This window comes from Xiphophorus maculatus, chromosome 13, assembly GCF_002775205.1.
Source record: "Xiphophorus maculatus strain JP 163 A chromosome 13, X_maculatus-5.0-male, whole genome shotgun sequence".
Taxonomy (NCBI): Eukaryota; Metazoa; Chordata; class Actinopteri; order Cyprinodontiformes; family Poeciliidae; genus Xiphophorus; species Xiphophorus maculatus.
Genome location: NC_036455.1, coordinates 2,722,188 through 2,738,501, shown reverse-complemented (window position 1 = coordinate 2,738,501; position 16,314 = coordinate 2,722,188). Strand labels below are relative to the sequence as shown.

The following is a 16,314-nucleotide window of genomic DNA, read 5'->3' as shown; positions in this document are numbered from 1 at the left end:
TTGTTACTAAATTCTAAAGCTGCATTTCCTTTGATGATAAAATTGCTTAAATTGGAATTATAGAAATAAATTTGCTTAATGGAATTATGGCAATTTTGTAAACACATTTATTGTAGCTGTTTAGTCATATTGAAATTGGTGCAAAACTGCAATGGAGACATTTTTATTTTTTATTTTTTTGCATCACGCCAGTTTGTATAAAACAGCAACACGCTTATTTGTAGGCACTGGCCGCCTTCGATTCACCAGAGCTCAAAAAGCTTCCCAAGGTTCATCAAAAATCTAGTTTGTTATTCAAAAGCATTGAAGCTCTTCTGTGAAACTGCAGACGATTTCTGAGCTCTTCCTGAGTTAAAACATTAGTATTGTTGCTTCTAAATGAATATGAACTTGTTTTCTTTGCTTTATTTGAGATCTGAAAGTACTGCATCTTTTTTGACCATTTCTCATTTTCTGCTAATAAATACAATATTTTTGCTTGAAATTTTATAGAATAAAAGAACAATGTTCATTTTACTCAAACGTATACCTATAGAGAGTAAAATCTGACAAAATGATCATTTTGCAGTGGTCTCTTAGTTTTTTCCTGGGCTGTACAACTTGTGAGTTGATTTTAATTACATTCTTATTTAATGGAGTACGGTAATTTTTTTTTACATGATCAGAATGTCAAAAAAATTTTTGCACACATTTGTAATGGAAACGCAGCTGTTGCTGTTCACATGATGCATTTTGTACTTAATCATCCTGTTCGGATAAAATGTAAGTTCTGGTTTTACAGGAACAAAAGCAGCAAAAACAATTTTCTGCACATCCTCCCAGGTTTTGTCTGTTGTCATAACCTGGAACCTGTTTTTCGTTGACTTCACCTAGTTTGACAGGCAGGGGTGAGAAACAATATGCTGACATACTAACACATAAACACACATGTCCAGTTTAGCATTCCTCACATATTTAAACTAGTTTACCACCTACTTCATGGAAAAAAACATGCGAGTCTTATGAGGGCAGAGAGCATCGTTTTGGCTTTTCAAAAACACAAACAACCCACAATTAAACTGTACTGCAGCCCTGATGAACCTTTTACACAATGCATAGAAACCACCAATTCAGATGTAATAATCTTAAAAGTAGGGCTGGAAAATGAATTGATTTAATCAATTAGTTGAATTTGTTGTTGATTAAGACATTTTTGAATCTTTTTCACCAGTCACAGTAATGTCAGCCCACCATCTTGTTTTATTATAATCTCTTACAGCTTCCATTTATTTGAACTTTGAATTTAGGTCAACCCCTACAAGGGATGGTTGAAATGAAAGGTAATTTATAATTACTTCTAAGAAAAAGAAAGGGAGATAAAAAGAATCTACCTGTAAGCCATATGTGTCAAACTCAAGGCCCGTGGGCCAAATCCGGCTCACCATAGCTGTTTATGTGGCCCTCTAGATTCTAGGCTAAACACTAAATGTGCTTAAATATTTTATTATCAATCAATCAATGCAGTTTTTCTGTTTACTGCCAAATTATATCAATCAGTCCCTCCAGTTTCTTGAAAATTATTGTGGAAATTCAAGCAAAATCAACAAATCTCTGCACTTTTTTGCATTAATACATAATTGGAAGTTTGTTGCAGATTTTTCTCAAAAATTGTAAAAGTTTTCTTACTTCTTTCTAAATAGCTGCCTTAATTAATGTCAGATTATAGTCCATGATCTATACAGTGGATAATAAAAAGTTGCATTTACCATCATAAATAAGCGCAAATGTTCCCAAATTAGTCCCACAAACACTTTGAGTTTTATTGTAAAAAAAAATCACAAAAAGAATCATGAAATCCTGGAGGGACTGAAAAGATGTTCAATAATATTTAATTTTAAGAATTAATTGATATTATAACAGTTTGTGAACAGGTCTTATCAATACATTCTGGCACAACCGGCCCTTTAAGACCCTTCTTGATCTTGATTTGGCCCAAAACGAAAATGAGTTTGACACTCCTGCTGTAAATCAATTTACTTAGAAAATTTGTTGAAGGTTTACCTCATGAGGGTTGCAAAAAACATTTTTTTAACAACCAGAAACTTTTGGGGAATAAAGAAATGATGGAGTTTACACCCATATTTTTAGGATATTTAATAAAAATGTAACTTTTAAAGAATGTTTATTTAGAAAAAAGCTGTGCTGAGTTTACAGGCCCAGGTCTACAGTACCCATTAATCTGGCAGCAATGTGTTGTCTCGCAGCCTTTTCCTGATTTGCTGTTATTCTGGTCCATGACGCCTGGAAAAGATGTGCTTCTTCAGGGGGATTGAATCCTCATTGTAGCTGCTTGCAGTTCTAGTTTGCAAACATTTCTTGTCTTAATTACTACTGCTGCAATCCCATGCACATCAATGCTGCTGACTATGTGAGAAGGTAAACTTACTGGAGTGGACCTACTAATAGAAAGCTTTAAATGACCGCCTGAGTGATAAATTGATCAGTTCCTTTATCTGAGTTGACAGAACTCATGAGATAACCAGGATTGCTGCTAAAAGTGCCTCACAGATTGCCAAGAACACAATTCACACGGTGAGAAACTTGCTCTCAGTCTTTCACTATAAAAATGTTGTTTTGTACATTTTATATCCTCGTTTTTTTCATTTCACTAAAGCAAGAAAAGATGCATTTTTGTAGGTTTGACCACCATCTCCGCCGTCCTTCCACTACGATGAATGATTTGGTCAGATTACGGTGATTAGTCCCTGTGACATCAAGCCAGTCATTTATATAACCCTGTCTCCAAGGTCATCCACTGGATTAAACGGGATCCCTCAAGCGGATTAGGTTACCTGGCATGCTAGTATAAACAATGCAAGATCAGGCTGATTTTCCACAATAAAGCAGAACGGTGTGGTGTATTTTGGAAATCTTTAAAAGGGTAACAACTAGTATGACACACTATATTTTAGCTACTATGATACGTAAGAAACTAGAGTCTGGAATGGGGTCATCTTATAAAAAGAAGTCTGGCATTGCTGCTAATGTGCAGGGGGTGAGTGGTAGAGAAGAGAAAACGCTTGAGATTGTGGCCAAGTAAAGTAAACTGGCTGGCACAATGACGATTTGCTAAAGTGATTAAATGACATCGGAGACTAAGCATTAAATGATTAAGTTGAATTCCATTACAGGAGAAACACTTTAATATAATCAGCTGCTCCTTCCAGGCGTACATCCACACTGAGCACAAGGACGTTTCCTGTTGGACTGCAGTAATCTCTTCTGGAAAAGCAAAGACGGCTAAAAATGTTGTGTCTGTCTGCCAGGTCTGCAGTGTTTTGGTTGCGTCACTAAAGCCAAAATTCATCCAAAACAGGTCAGGTAAGAAAGGAAAACATATTTTGAACCAAGTGCTTGGAGGAGAAAAAAGTTTAAGCATGTTTATAACCCTTTCTATGCAATTTCTTTTTTCTAGAAAAAAAACTTTAGAGCAAATTAAAGTATATATTTTTTTGTTTTTAGTCTTTGAAAGATAAATTTACTTATACAATGACGCTTCCAGAACCTTTCTGGTAACAAAAGACAAAAGACTGACATAACATCTGTCATGAACATGAAGGAGTATTTATGAATGCTTATGACTGTTGTAATGAAGTGTCATTCAGTAAATAATGACACTTTTAATGCAAAGTTGACACATTTAATAAGCTCTTTGTGCAACTTTTAGTGCACCTTTGCATTAAAAGTGTCATTATTTATCAACTCACACGTCATGACAACAGTTTTTTACATTCAACATTCATGAAGACTCTTTCATGTTCATGTCAGGTGTTGTCATGTTTATGACAGTCTCATGTCAGTCTTATGCACACCCCTTCAAATAAAGCGTTACATTTCTTTTTAGTCTTCAACTTTATGGAGGTTTTTCTACTTTCCACATTATTGGTTAGTAAAAAAAAAGCTAAAATCATAAGTCAGTCAGCGTTCAACCCTACTTTCTGCGACGTTTCTTTAGATTCAGTCTCATCTCTGAAGCAGATGTTGACACAGTCAACTTCTTTAAAAGTAATTTTAACATTGATATCCTGTCACCGATCATAGTTTTGTCAGTTTTTCCCAATAATTTGTCTTCAGTTGTCCTTCATCAGATGTTTTCTGGACCTGTTTTTGGGTTCTGTGCTCAGGACTCTTATGTAATGACCCATCCTTAAAGGAGCAACGCAGCATACTGTCCCTTTCCATCACCTCCTCCCCATTTGCACCACCGTCTCCCTCTCATCTCACAAGGTAGTCTTCCTACAGACTGTAGTTTAAGTCTGAAGCCTAACACAAATAAATCACAAGTCACTGCAACTAAAATAAAAAACTTTGAAAGTTAAAACACTTAAATTTCTGACATAACTGCACAGATTCAGCTATTTTCTGGTCATATCCAAGTGTCAAGTTATTGGAAGATAATCTAATATAACCCATTTTTATCTTCCAGTATTTTAGTATGTTGTGTTCCAAGAGCCCAGTTTGGAGGAAAAGATGTAAATTATAGAAAAAAAGCACAAAAAAACCCACATTAATATTTGACAGTGAGTGTCAAATATTAAATAGAAACAAATACAATGCAGAAATCAAGGTACGATGGGATACGTTTGGAATTAGAAAAACGTTTACCTTGACGCAAAGCTTGTATTGCATCACTTAACACAAACAGCTCATTCTGAAAGGAGCTCATGATTTCAGTATTTGCTTTTTCTCCTAGCTTTGAGAAAAACGGCTGTGTGCATGAATGTGAACAGCAGAGAGCTTCCCACACAGGACCTTGTAGGGTAGAAGCTCCTACTCGTTTCTCTCCCCCGTGTAAATAGGGGCTCCTTCATCTAGCTGTGTCTCCTGCACACACTCCGTTCCCCTGACCTTTGTGTTGAGGGGTTACACACACCGACACAAAAGTTTAACTCTGAGTAAACCAACCAACCAGCTCAACATCTACCCAGCTAATTCCAGCAGCTACAGACAGTTTTCAGCACTTACTGATACTTTTATTTTTCTAAAATGCAGAGTTGTGCCTCAACGTAGATTGATTGTTTTAAATTCCTGATCAGAAAATATAAGCGGCTTATAAATGCTTGTGTAGATTTAGAAGCTAAATGCAAAGAAAATAAACATGAAAACACTTCCAAACAAACCCCAATGCTGAACAATATTTTCCCCTCCAAGTGCTTCTGCATTGCTGTAACCTTGTTTGTCCTGTCAGCAGTTTTTCAACTCTGTCACAATGGTCCTGTCAACACTTTACAATAGTGGGTTTGGAGGGGAATATTTTAGTCTTCAAGGGCATTTTTTCCCTCAATTGTGGTTGGTCAACAGAAATAAGCTTGAGGTGACAAGTTACATCAATCTTTTAAAATGCATCCATGATACCAATAAAAAGTAAAATGAAGATGTCAGCGCTGGATAACAACGCATAAGTTAATTTTTATACATTTTCTTCAAACTATCACAAGTCTTAGCTGCACTTTTTTAAATTTATTTTGATGAGAAGTCATCATCTTATCTGCAGGAATCAGCTATCAGAGCAGTCAGTTCTGGACAGGCGTTAGCTGGAGTCCTCCATGACTTTTAGGGTTGCGTGATATTAGGACGTTTAGAGTGTTAATATTTGCAAATATTGCAATGATGACAATATCAGTTGCTATATATATGTACTGTATATATATAGAAATTATATATATATAATTTCTTCTTTCCTCACTCTCTCATCAGAGACAGTGATCAAGTGGTGGGCAGTAGCATTTAAAATTTCATGTGGCATTTATTGTGACAACCAAAAAACTATTTACAAACTCTTCAATTTCTTTTTTACGAAACGTTTTTAGGAAACTATCAATAATCATATTTTCAAATTGATCATTTATGCTTTCATGTAACCAAAAGTGGACTAGATAGTAAAAAAAAGTTTAAGTACCACTAAATGGCATTTATTATTGTCTTGATGAATCAAAAATATTCATCATAGTGAGAAAATGTTCAAGAGAACAATAAACAATACAATAAGAGCCCGTCGCCATGTGACCATTTGCTGCTGTAGACTCTCTCTAACTGACTAAATATCACATTAGCATGTGAAATGGAAGTTCATGACACTTCAAGTATATTTGACAAGCATTATTGCACTCCAAGCATTCCTTGCAACAATATTGCACACACTAATAATGCGGTCATAATGACAATTATTCCCTTATTTTCCAAACTGACATGTTTTCACTGCTACCTATTACAAAAAAATTTTTAAAAACACTGAAATATCCTGAAAACTTCCACACAAGAAGGCAAGAACTTTCCTACAGTCTGACATAAGCTGAAACAAGCTTCAACAACCCAGTAATTAACATAAATCCTTTGGATTCTCTAAACTTAACAGTCCTAAACTCTAGGATTAATAACCCATAATGGCAATTACATTAATCTAAAACACAGTGAAATGGGTAGCGGCTGCAGCAGGATGTGCTGCTTGCTGGCAAATGCTCTCCAAAATAAAATGTCAAATGGAATAATAAAAACAGCTCAACTAGTTTTCTTCCTTCAGTGACAAATCTGAGATAGAGTCAAAACTCTGTCTGACTCAGATTTGTTTATTTCAGGGGATTAATCGGTACAAGTTGTACCTCACAGCTATTTCAAATTTTACTAAGAAGGGTTCAGACGTGTCCTGATCTGAAAAAATAGGCTAAGGCAGCTAAATCAGGGCTAAAATTAGAACAAAAGCATGCAGCTGTCTGAATTCAAGGCAGGCTGGCCTGAAACAGTGTTACACTGATATAAATTAGACAAATTGTTTCAGTTTAATGCCACAAACACAACAGAAATTCCTTTACACATCTCAGGTAATTGTTCTAGAGTGTGGTGGTTTTATGCTTTAAGGAAAGTTGAAGGCAACACATAATTCTAGCTTTCAATAACTTTCCTTCACCCTGAACAACATCTAGGCGTGTTGAAGCCTCGTTCTCTCCATCGGCCCACCTTGGTCGGCCAGACAGGCTTCATGGTGGCCTGAGTGACCTCCCTATAAATGGCTTCTTAGTTATGTAAGGTAGGAGGTCAGATGGGGTCACTGAGGGAGGAGAAGGCATTTAGAGAGGGTAGGCACTGGAAGAAAGCAGCAAGAGGGACACACCATCAATTAAAAATCTGATTATGACAGAGTTTCTCACTGATTCGTCACCACTTTTCCACTCTCATATTAATTTGATCAATTTTCATAACAGGTGTGGCTCCAGTGAAGGCTTTGATTTTTTTCTGCATTGTTTTAGAGTGCCAAATAAAATATGTATTAATGTAAATTAGACTTTGTTCCTGAGTAGAAACACACCTTTATTTATGCAAACAGTGAGTCAGAGGACGAGGCAGATAATCCGCAGGAGGAACTAGATCCAAGCAAAGCGGTGGGATAAATGGTTACTTTAGACACCTTGACTTACTTTAAGTAGGCATCAAGAAATAAAACAGCTATGTTTCAACATATCTGGATAATTGTTTCCTATTAGAACCAAGGTAGTGGTCATTTACACACCGAAAATCTTCAAAGCCTTTGTAGCATTTGCACATTCACTTTTACCACCAATTAGTGGTTCCCCCAACAGTTACTTTCTAAAATTCAGCGCAACAAAATAAGGCCTTTCTTTGAAGTCTTTTTCTGTCCAATTTAACCAAGGATACAAAAAACTGTGTTAGTAGACAAAGAAAACCGTCATTCATGCTGATAGACGAGTGGAAAATATGTGAAATAGTTTTTCTTCTGAGTCAGAAGTGTCTGTGATTGTATGATGGCGACTTGTAATCCCCGTTTTAGCTTCTGGAAGATTTAGATGTTTTCCCAACTAAAACCTTAGTCAAGTTACAAACACGACTGAAATCTTTCAAGATGTTGCCTGCTGGCGTAAAATAGACTCAATAGTACAGATGAAATCTATGACGACTATTTTGTTTTAAATATGTAGGCGGCTCCAAAACCAATAATTTGTGCTGCACTAAAGGAAGAAAAGGCTAAAATATAGCAACAGGGACACAAAAGGATACATTAGTAACTCTTAGCAAATTTTTCTACCAAATCTGGACCGCATGAATTTTATAATGCTTCATGCTGCCGTTTACATCTTTTATAAACAATTTCTCTTTGGTAAGATTTTGTGACAGTAGATCGTGGGACAGATAATCTGTGAAACAAAACAAAAAAAACAAGCTCTTCTGCAGGTTTATACCTGCAGACATATACCACTCCTGGACAGAAACAACCAATCAGAGCAAGGAGGAGGGTCTTGGCTCTAAAACCAACAGGTGCTTCAATATACAGGGCAGGCCATAAGTTTTCATACATAGGAGAATGTAAAATGTATATTTCGTTTATATTTCAGATACCCAAGAAGATGTGTTTGACAAAAGAGCAAAATATTGAAATCATACTGATGGCTGGATCGGAAAGCAGTCGCATGGTTGCACGAAACTATTAACAGAAAACATGGAACGAGCATCACACACGACACTGTGGCAAAACTTATTTGCAAGTTTCAGAAAACTGGAAATCTTGCAGATCAACCGCGAAGCGGTTCAAGACGTGCAGCGATTGCATAGAGTCCCACAAAAATAAAAACGGTTGTCCAATATAAAATGTTTATTTTCTCCATGTATGGAAACTTATGGCCCACCCTGTAGAAATAAGAGCTGAAAGAGAATATTGTAGACTGAAAAAGTCTAGAAAGAACAGAAAAAAGCAACAACTCCAGTGACTTACCTATCTGCAGCAGCACAGGTGTCACCAGTGCCGTCTCCATGGCGTAGCAGAACTCTCGGCCAAACATCACTGCGCCGTGCATCACCCATCTCTTCAAGGGAATACCTTCAATGGACGCCTCGCTTGCCGACTCCTCCCCTCCTTTGCCTCCTCCTTCGCCCCCCAATCCATCCGCCTCGCCGCCTGCTCCTGCGTTTTCCTCCTCCGGGCCCGATGCACTGGATTTCTTGGCGCCGATCCCGCCAACCAGAGACCCGACCTGCATGGTGTCAGCCTCTGTGTTCTGCGGAGGCATGGTGGAGGGCATGCACGCAACAAGAAAACTCCCCTTCTAGCGCAGAAAAGCTGTGAATATTTTGCAACTCCTAAAGGTAAACACAAACTTATTGTATCAAGTTTGTTGCAGCTTATTTCAAACTAACAGTACGTTTCTTAAAGCAATTCACTCAAATTTTGTCAAGCTACAAACTGCAACCAGTGGATGTAACAGACTGACCTGTAAGTATTCAACAACAAAATGTTCTAGTTAAAATAAAATGCCTACAAATGTTAAATAACTGGAGAATAAGCTACAATTTCTCAATCTATCAAGAATTTTCTCAGATCTAAAAGAGGAGAAAGCCAAAAAGAAATCCGCAACGACTTGTGCCCCAAACAAGTTGTCCTCCAAAAAAAATAAATAAAAAAATACTGCAACTTCAAATTAAATCCTTCTTGTTTTCCACCCAGTTAAAAGAAATGCAAATCAGCTTTCCGAGGCTTATACAAAATCCCCAAAAAATAAGTGAGCAGTTGTATTTCACTGGAAGAGTGAGTGGTACATTCCAAGAGAGGCTTTGTGCGTTTCCTTCCTTGTGTTGGCTTGAGAGGTGTGTGAGATACTGCTTGAACATTTATTTGGTTTGTTAGTATGCCAGTGTTTGCATGTGTTGTGTGTGAGAGTGCTTGTGAGTGTGTGGATGTGTGTGTGTGGGTGCATAGGGTATTTATGGCTTTTTTGTCATTGAGGTTTGCAGCTTTGTGTTTCTTTACTGTCTATTACAAGCAGTAAAAATCCATATAGAAGACCATTCGGTGAGCTCCAGAGTCATTTTGTGTCTGGGGGGCTGGATGATGGTGTGGGTGGGGGCGAGCAACAGGCTGCAGGTGGAGGGGGGAGGAGGGCGGGTGGCGATGGCGGGCGGAGCTCCTGTAGAAATCCCCATCGATTGGCTGATTAATCTGGAGAAAGAAACACAAATCAGAACATCAGGATTCAAAAAAAATGTAATTAAGAAGATTATTTCTTTACGCATGACAATAACAGCTTGGAAATAAAAATAAAAGAAGCGAGGAATACATAGGGCTGTAAAAGAAGTCAATAATATACACAGCGATAGACACGTGATCATATAGTTAATACATCTGATAGAATATTCAATATATAGAATATTCACTGAACTCCAGTCCAGAAGTGCTCAGCATTCTGGGGGATGTAGGCAGAGGAAAGACTTTAGCTAACCTCTCACAACAAGTTAAGAATAGTTGGTGGAATCAACTAACTAACTAACTAACTAACTAACTAACTAACTAACTAACTCACTCACTCACTCACTCACTCACTCACTCACTCACTCACTCACTCACTCACTCACTCACTCACTCACTCACTCACTCACTCACTCACTCACTCACTCACTCACTCACTCACTCAGTCACTCACTCACTCACTCACTCACTCACTCTTTGGTTACCTAGCAACAACTGGCTCACTCACTCTTTGGTTACCTAGCAACAACTCGCTGAGTGACTGGCACAGAAGTAGTTTCAGGTTTTGATAGTACGCCTCACAACTGCTCAGAAATAATAATAATAATAATAATAAATAAAAAACAGAGCAGAGTGAAAACTAGAAAAAATAGGAAAACTCAAACCACCAGTATGGCATTTCAGATATTTAAAACAAAAAATTAATCAATAATTGCTGATATCAACTGAAGTGAGACGCTTATATTCCTGATACATTTTTCGGCCACATCGTTCAGCCCTAGATATATACAGTGGGATCCTGGCGTATTCACAGATCAGTGTTCATTTTCCTATGTAACAAAACTACAAATTATCTGTGGAAAATTTGCTTATTTTTTCAGAGAGCATTTCTAAAATATTTGGAAGAAATCGCAGCTTGGGAAATTGAAATACCTGGATAAAGTTCTACTTGACATGCTATTGGTTGGTATTTGATAATCAGCCAATCCAGGAGCGGCATTTATGTTCCCTGCTGCTCATTGGCTGTTCCCTCCAGAGATGAGGAAGATCGTGAACATGAGCTTCTGTGGTAGTGCTAAAACGTTTTCCACTATAATTAGTGAATATTAAGGTGTATTTGTTGGGTCACATATGAGATGCAATACCACACAACGTGACAATGCAATTCACCAAAACATTTCTGCAAACAGAAGCCGCCTCCTTCCTGAGCGATACCTGGATGTTTCCATCCCATTTTCACTTGCATACATCTGCAGATCAAATCATACCGAGTAATAAAACCGAATTATCATTCTGACATCTTTTTTTCTCCATGTTGGCACATGAATCAGTATGTTGGAGGCATTTTATACACAGATACACCGTCATTTGAGCAAATTGTTTAAATGCAAAGAAAATGGTGTATGTAAACTTGTGAATAAGTTTTCCATTACCAAAAAAAGCTGCAGAAAAGGAAAATAAAGTGTTGTGGATATTTTGAATGGAGACATTTTTCTTTGTAAATTCAAGGTTGTGAGCACACAAAAAGCCATTTTGGTTCCAAGCTGGAGGCTAAAAAACAATATTCAAAACAAAATGAATACAACTAATATATACACGGGTATTTAGATTGTACATTTGAGCTGTTTGAGACAGCCTACAGGCAAATACCACAAGAGACACACATTCATGTCTTCTCTCCTTTGAAAAGAGTCCCTTTTTTAAAATTATTAGTTTAAACACATGATTCATCCTCGCAGACACTTCGTCTTTGAAACTGGATGGAAAGGATGAAAGAATGTAACGTGGTAAACGACCTGAAGCGTCGTCAGACTGAGCTACTGTTTGGAACAGAGGGCTTGTGTGAGGAGCTAAAATAAAACGACAGACATGAGCACAGAAAAAAATTATAAATAAGTGAATAAGTGAGGGAAGGAAGGAAGGCCTTCAGCTATTAATCTGCTTCACAGAGAAAGAGTCTGCGAGGAGGGCTGGGTTTCCAACAGCGCTGAATCCCACTGAGTGTTTTTGTCTCTTTGGGATGAATCCCACAGAGAAAACATGTTTCATCACACACATCAACAGCTTTATGAGTTTCATCAGGCCTCTGAGCAAAACAAAGAACGAAATGAGAGAAAGGGAGGGAAAGGAGGCTTTGTATGTGGAGAGTGGGAAGAATAAGTAGTGATGCAGAGGTCAGAGGGAAAAGGAAGACCAGTAAACCGAGAGATGAGATCGACAGATGGATGAAGATGGAGGTTTCTCCCCTCATTCCTCTCCTCCATTATTCAGCGTTCTCACATGTTGCCATTAACATTTATGACTTGCTGAAGATGGTCATGAATGTTTTAGCGCGTATAAACACAGAAGCTCCTCCTCACCTGACCCCACACACCCCAGCTAACAAGCCCACACACATAACAAGCCTGTACATTTCAAACACTCATATCCATACACAGCAAAAACACACGTTGTTAATTCTTAAAAGGGGACTGACTGACCATCCATCCATCCATCCATCCATCCATCCATCCATCCATCCATCCATCCATCCATCCATCCATCCATCCATCCATCCATCCATCCATCCATCCATCCATCCATCCATTTTCTTTGGTTTTATCCTGGGTCGGGTAGCAGCTTCAGAAGGGAGGCCCAGACTTCCCTCTCCCCAGCCGCTTGTTCCAGCTCCTCCGGGGGAATCCCAAGGCGTTCCCAGGCCAGCTGAGAGACATAGTCCCTCCAGCGTGTCCTGGGTCTTCCCCGGGGCCTCCTCCCGGTGGGACGGGCCCGGAACACCTCACCAGGGAGGCGTCCAGGAGGCATCTTGACCAGATGCCCGAGCCACCTCAACTGGCTCCTCTCGATGTGAAGGAGCAGCGGCTCTACTCTGAGTCCCTCCCGGATGACTGAGCTTCTCACCCTATCTCTAAGGGAGAGCCCAGACACCCTACGGAGAAAACCCATTTCGGCCGCTTGTGTCCATGATCTTATTCTTTCGGTCATGACCCAAAGCTCATGACCATAGATTAGGGTTGGAATTAGATCGTCCGGTAAATCAAGAGCTTCACTTTTTGACTCTCTCTTCACCACGACAGACCGGTACAGCGCCCGCTTCACGGCAGATGCTGCGCCAATCTGCCTGTTGATCTCCCGCTCCCTTCTTCCCTCATTTGTGAACAAGATCCCGAGATACTTGAACTCCTCCACTTGGGGCAGGACATCCTCCCCGACCTGGAGAAGGGATTCTACCCTTTTCCGGCTCAAGACCATGGCCTCGGACTTGGAGGCACTGAGCCTCATCCCTTAAAGGGGACCTATTATGCAAAATTCACATTTTGCACATTTTTGGTACTTCCATTCGTGAATCTTCTGCTTCAGACTAAGCGCTTGAAAACCCACCAAGCCGGTTTTTGGAGATAAGTTGATGTTTTTTGACATCTGGAATATAAGCCATTTCTAAAACTTTCCATGCAATGTCACAAATCAGCAGGCACTGCCCGTTACCTAGCAACCCCAGTGTTGCTCTGCCCGTTACCTAGCAACCCAAGCTGAGCTCCAGCCCATTTGGTCAGCTAGTTTTACTAATTTATGTGCTATGTGTACAATGGCTCCTGGAAAATACAGGTGTTTTGTTGTTGGCTTACCATTCAGAAACCACTTTGGTGCATTCTTGCTTTTTGTGCGAGAGGCTCCACTTCTGCTATTCAAAAATGTGTGGTTGTATAGTTGCGCATCTATGAGTGTAAATGTTGAGTTGGGGGTCTAGCAGCAACTTCTCTAGATTTATCAAGAGGTCCTAAAACATCTCCTGGGTTGGGTAGCAGCTTCAGACAACAAGCATCAAGTGGTTCTGAAAGGAGCTCAAAATAGGCAGAACTGAGCAGACTAACATCTCATTATCTAAGAACGATTTTGTGCAATAAACGTAATGAACATGTTTTGTGTAGTCCATAGACCTATCCCAAACTCATTCCTCTTTAAATTAGAGAATGACAAACAAGCACCCATAGATTCAATGCTGAGATCTTACCCAACCTCCAAATATGACAACAAGCATCAAGTGGTTAAGCTGGGAATCATAAGATGATCCAAGCAGGGTGGAGATGCAACAAGTATGTCACTGATTAGCCTTTTATTGTCATGTTTACCAAGCTGGGGCAAGCTTCAGGGGCATGTGGAGGCTTTCAAATATTTCCCAGAGCTTTGAATATCTCACAAGAGCACTGTTCAGTCCATCAGCCTTCATCAGAAAACCAGCCAACACACCCATGGTAAGTCAGGAGAAGCTGTAGGGATTCACAGTTCAGCCAGGAGAAACTTCACAAATCTGGTTTTTATTGAGGAGTTGCAACATGGAAGATATATAATTGTAGGTAAATACAGCAATAAGTCTTCATTCTCCTCACGTTTGTTTTTCTCCTGCAAACTTCCATCAGTCTCTGTGACCCAGATTACATTCCAATAAGTCTCTTATGATTATTATTCTTCAATGTTTATTTTTCCATTAGAAGTGTTGAATTGAATTGAGTGGGTAAGTGTTGGCATGCTTTTATTGTGAAACTCATCATGTGAGTGTGTGTGTGTGGGGGGGTGTGTGGGTGTGTGTGTGTGGGGGTGTGTGTGTCATTGTAAAATGTTGCCCTGCTGCATTTGAACTTCAACCAGCAGGTGAGCGCGTTTGTCTCCGCATGCAGACCAATTCTCACGTAAAGATAACTTTACAGGATCCAGTGATTTAAAAGAAAACAAATACCAGAAATGAAAGTAAAGTCAGAGTTTGGAGATGGGTGTAGTCAAAAAACAAATTACTTCTCAACATGTTTACAAGCCGCTGCCAATACGGCGGCAAGTGGGAAGCTCAAGTGGTAGCTTCGAAACCAGAAAGTTGGGACTCTTTTCCTTTAATTAGTTGGAAAAATACGTCACACTTATCTGGGAGGGAAAACAGTTTTTTTGTGTTTTGCAGGAAACGGCTATTACTTTTAACTATCTATAATAAAAGTTAAAACAACTGAAAACATAAAACTAGAAGACAACTAGAACAAGACAAAAGTCTTGAGATATCTTTTGTTCTAATTTATTTGAATTTTTTAAAACATTTTTATGTATTTACTTTGTTCTTTTTTCAATTCTAATGCTATTTTAATGCCATTCAACTATTTATGTGCCTATATTCATATTTAATTATGTATTTATTCTCAAATTCTGGATAAATTATATAGAATTGTAATATAATTTTATGTTCATTTACATATTTTTAAATGTTATTTTTTGGGGTTTAATTTTTGCTTAACATGTTATGTTATTCATTGTATCCTTTTATTTTTTTAAACCACTTTATTGCATAAAATAGTCTAAATTTGATTAAAAATGTAGGATTATTTTTATTTTATGTGTCTAACTTTTATTAATTCAATATTTTATTATGCTGCTCTAGTTCTTTATATTTATTGATTATAAATTTAATTTATTTACTTTGATATTATTTCTTTATGTTAAGAAATATACATTTTAACAACTTACTTAATTTTCAATCTGATTTCATCTGATTTGACAACTGAAAATTAATCCGAAGGCTTTTTTGTTTGTTTCATTATTTCTTTTTCTTTTAACACAACATAAAGTAGAGAATGTGATCTGATTTTACCGATTTATGCAGATCTACTTCCAGTCGCCTCTATTATTTCTTTAAGTGCTGGTAACATGAGCTCAGCTTACAAACAATTACAGCTTACACTACTTTGCAGTTAGCTTCAGCAAAATTCAGCCTCACATAAGGAGGCGTAAAGAAGGACAGAAGCAAAAGACTCACAGACGTCAGTAAATTAAAGCTAACTATAAAGAAAAGAGCTGGAGATGAGAAGAGTATGACCATGACAAATGGTACATGAAGGAGGTGCCTGTAAAGTTCAAGGAGAGGGACAAATTAAGAGCATCGTCTCCCGTGTTTCTCAGATCAGCGCCCGTACACACAGTCTATTTTAGTGAGTGTTTATTCTTGTGCCAGAGCAGATTACCTGTCACACAAACATGATATCCAGGCAAGCTCAGACTCGCTCACTGCATGTATCGTCTCAGTTTCCACACAATTTCTCTTCTTTGGCTCATTATCTGTCAGCTCTATACACTCAAGAGGCGATTATGTGGACTTAAGTTATTAAGAGAAATGATTCTAGGGCTTAAACTTTAGTTTTTTGCACATTTTTTGGTGAAATTTGTTTAAGTATGTTGTTTGAGAGATTACTTAAAGTCAAAGGAGGTCGAAGTCACAGACATTGAAAAATAAAACAGCCAAATTTAAGTTGCAAAATGCTTAATTCATA

General features: G+C 38.2%; 1 protein-coding gene across 1 annotated transcript in view; it reads right to left on the bottom strand.

Annotated features, from left to right (window-relative positions):
• Window positions 1-16,314, bottom strand: part of slc45a4 (solute carrier family 45 member 4) — a 53,869-nt gene that overhangs the window by 24,648 nt on the left and 12,907 nt on the right. Inside the window, exon 3 of the mRNA XM_014474387.2 lies at window positions 8,762-9,982. Coding sequence (XP_014329873.1) covers window positions 8,762-9,068 — 307 coding nt within the window. The 5' untranslated portion in view covers window positions 9,069-9,982. The remainder of the gene's footprint in view (window positions 1-8,761; window positions 9,983-16,314) is intronic.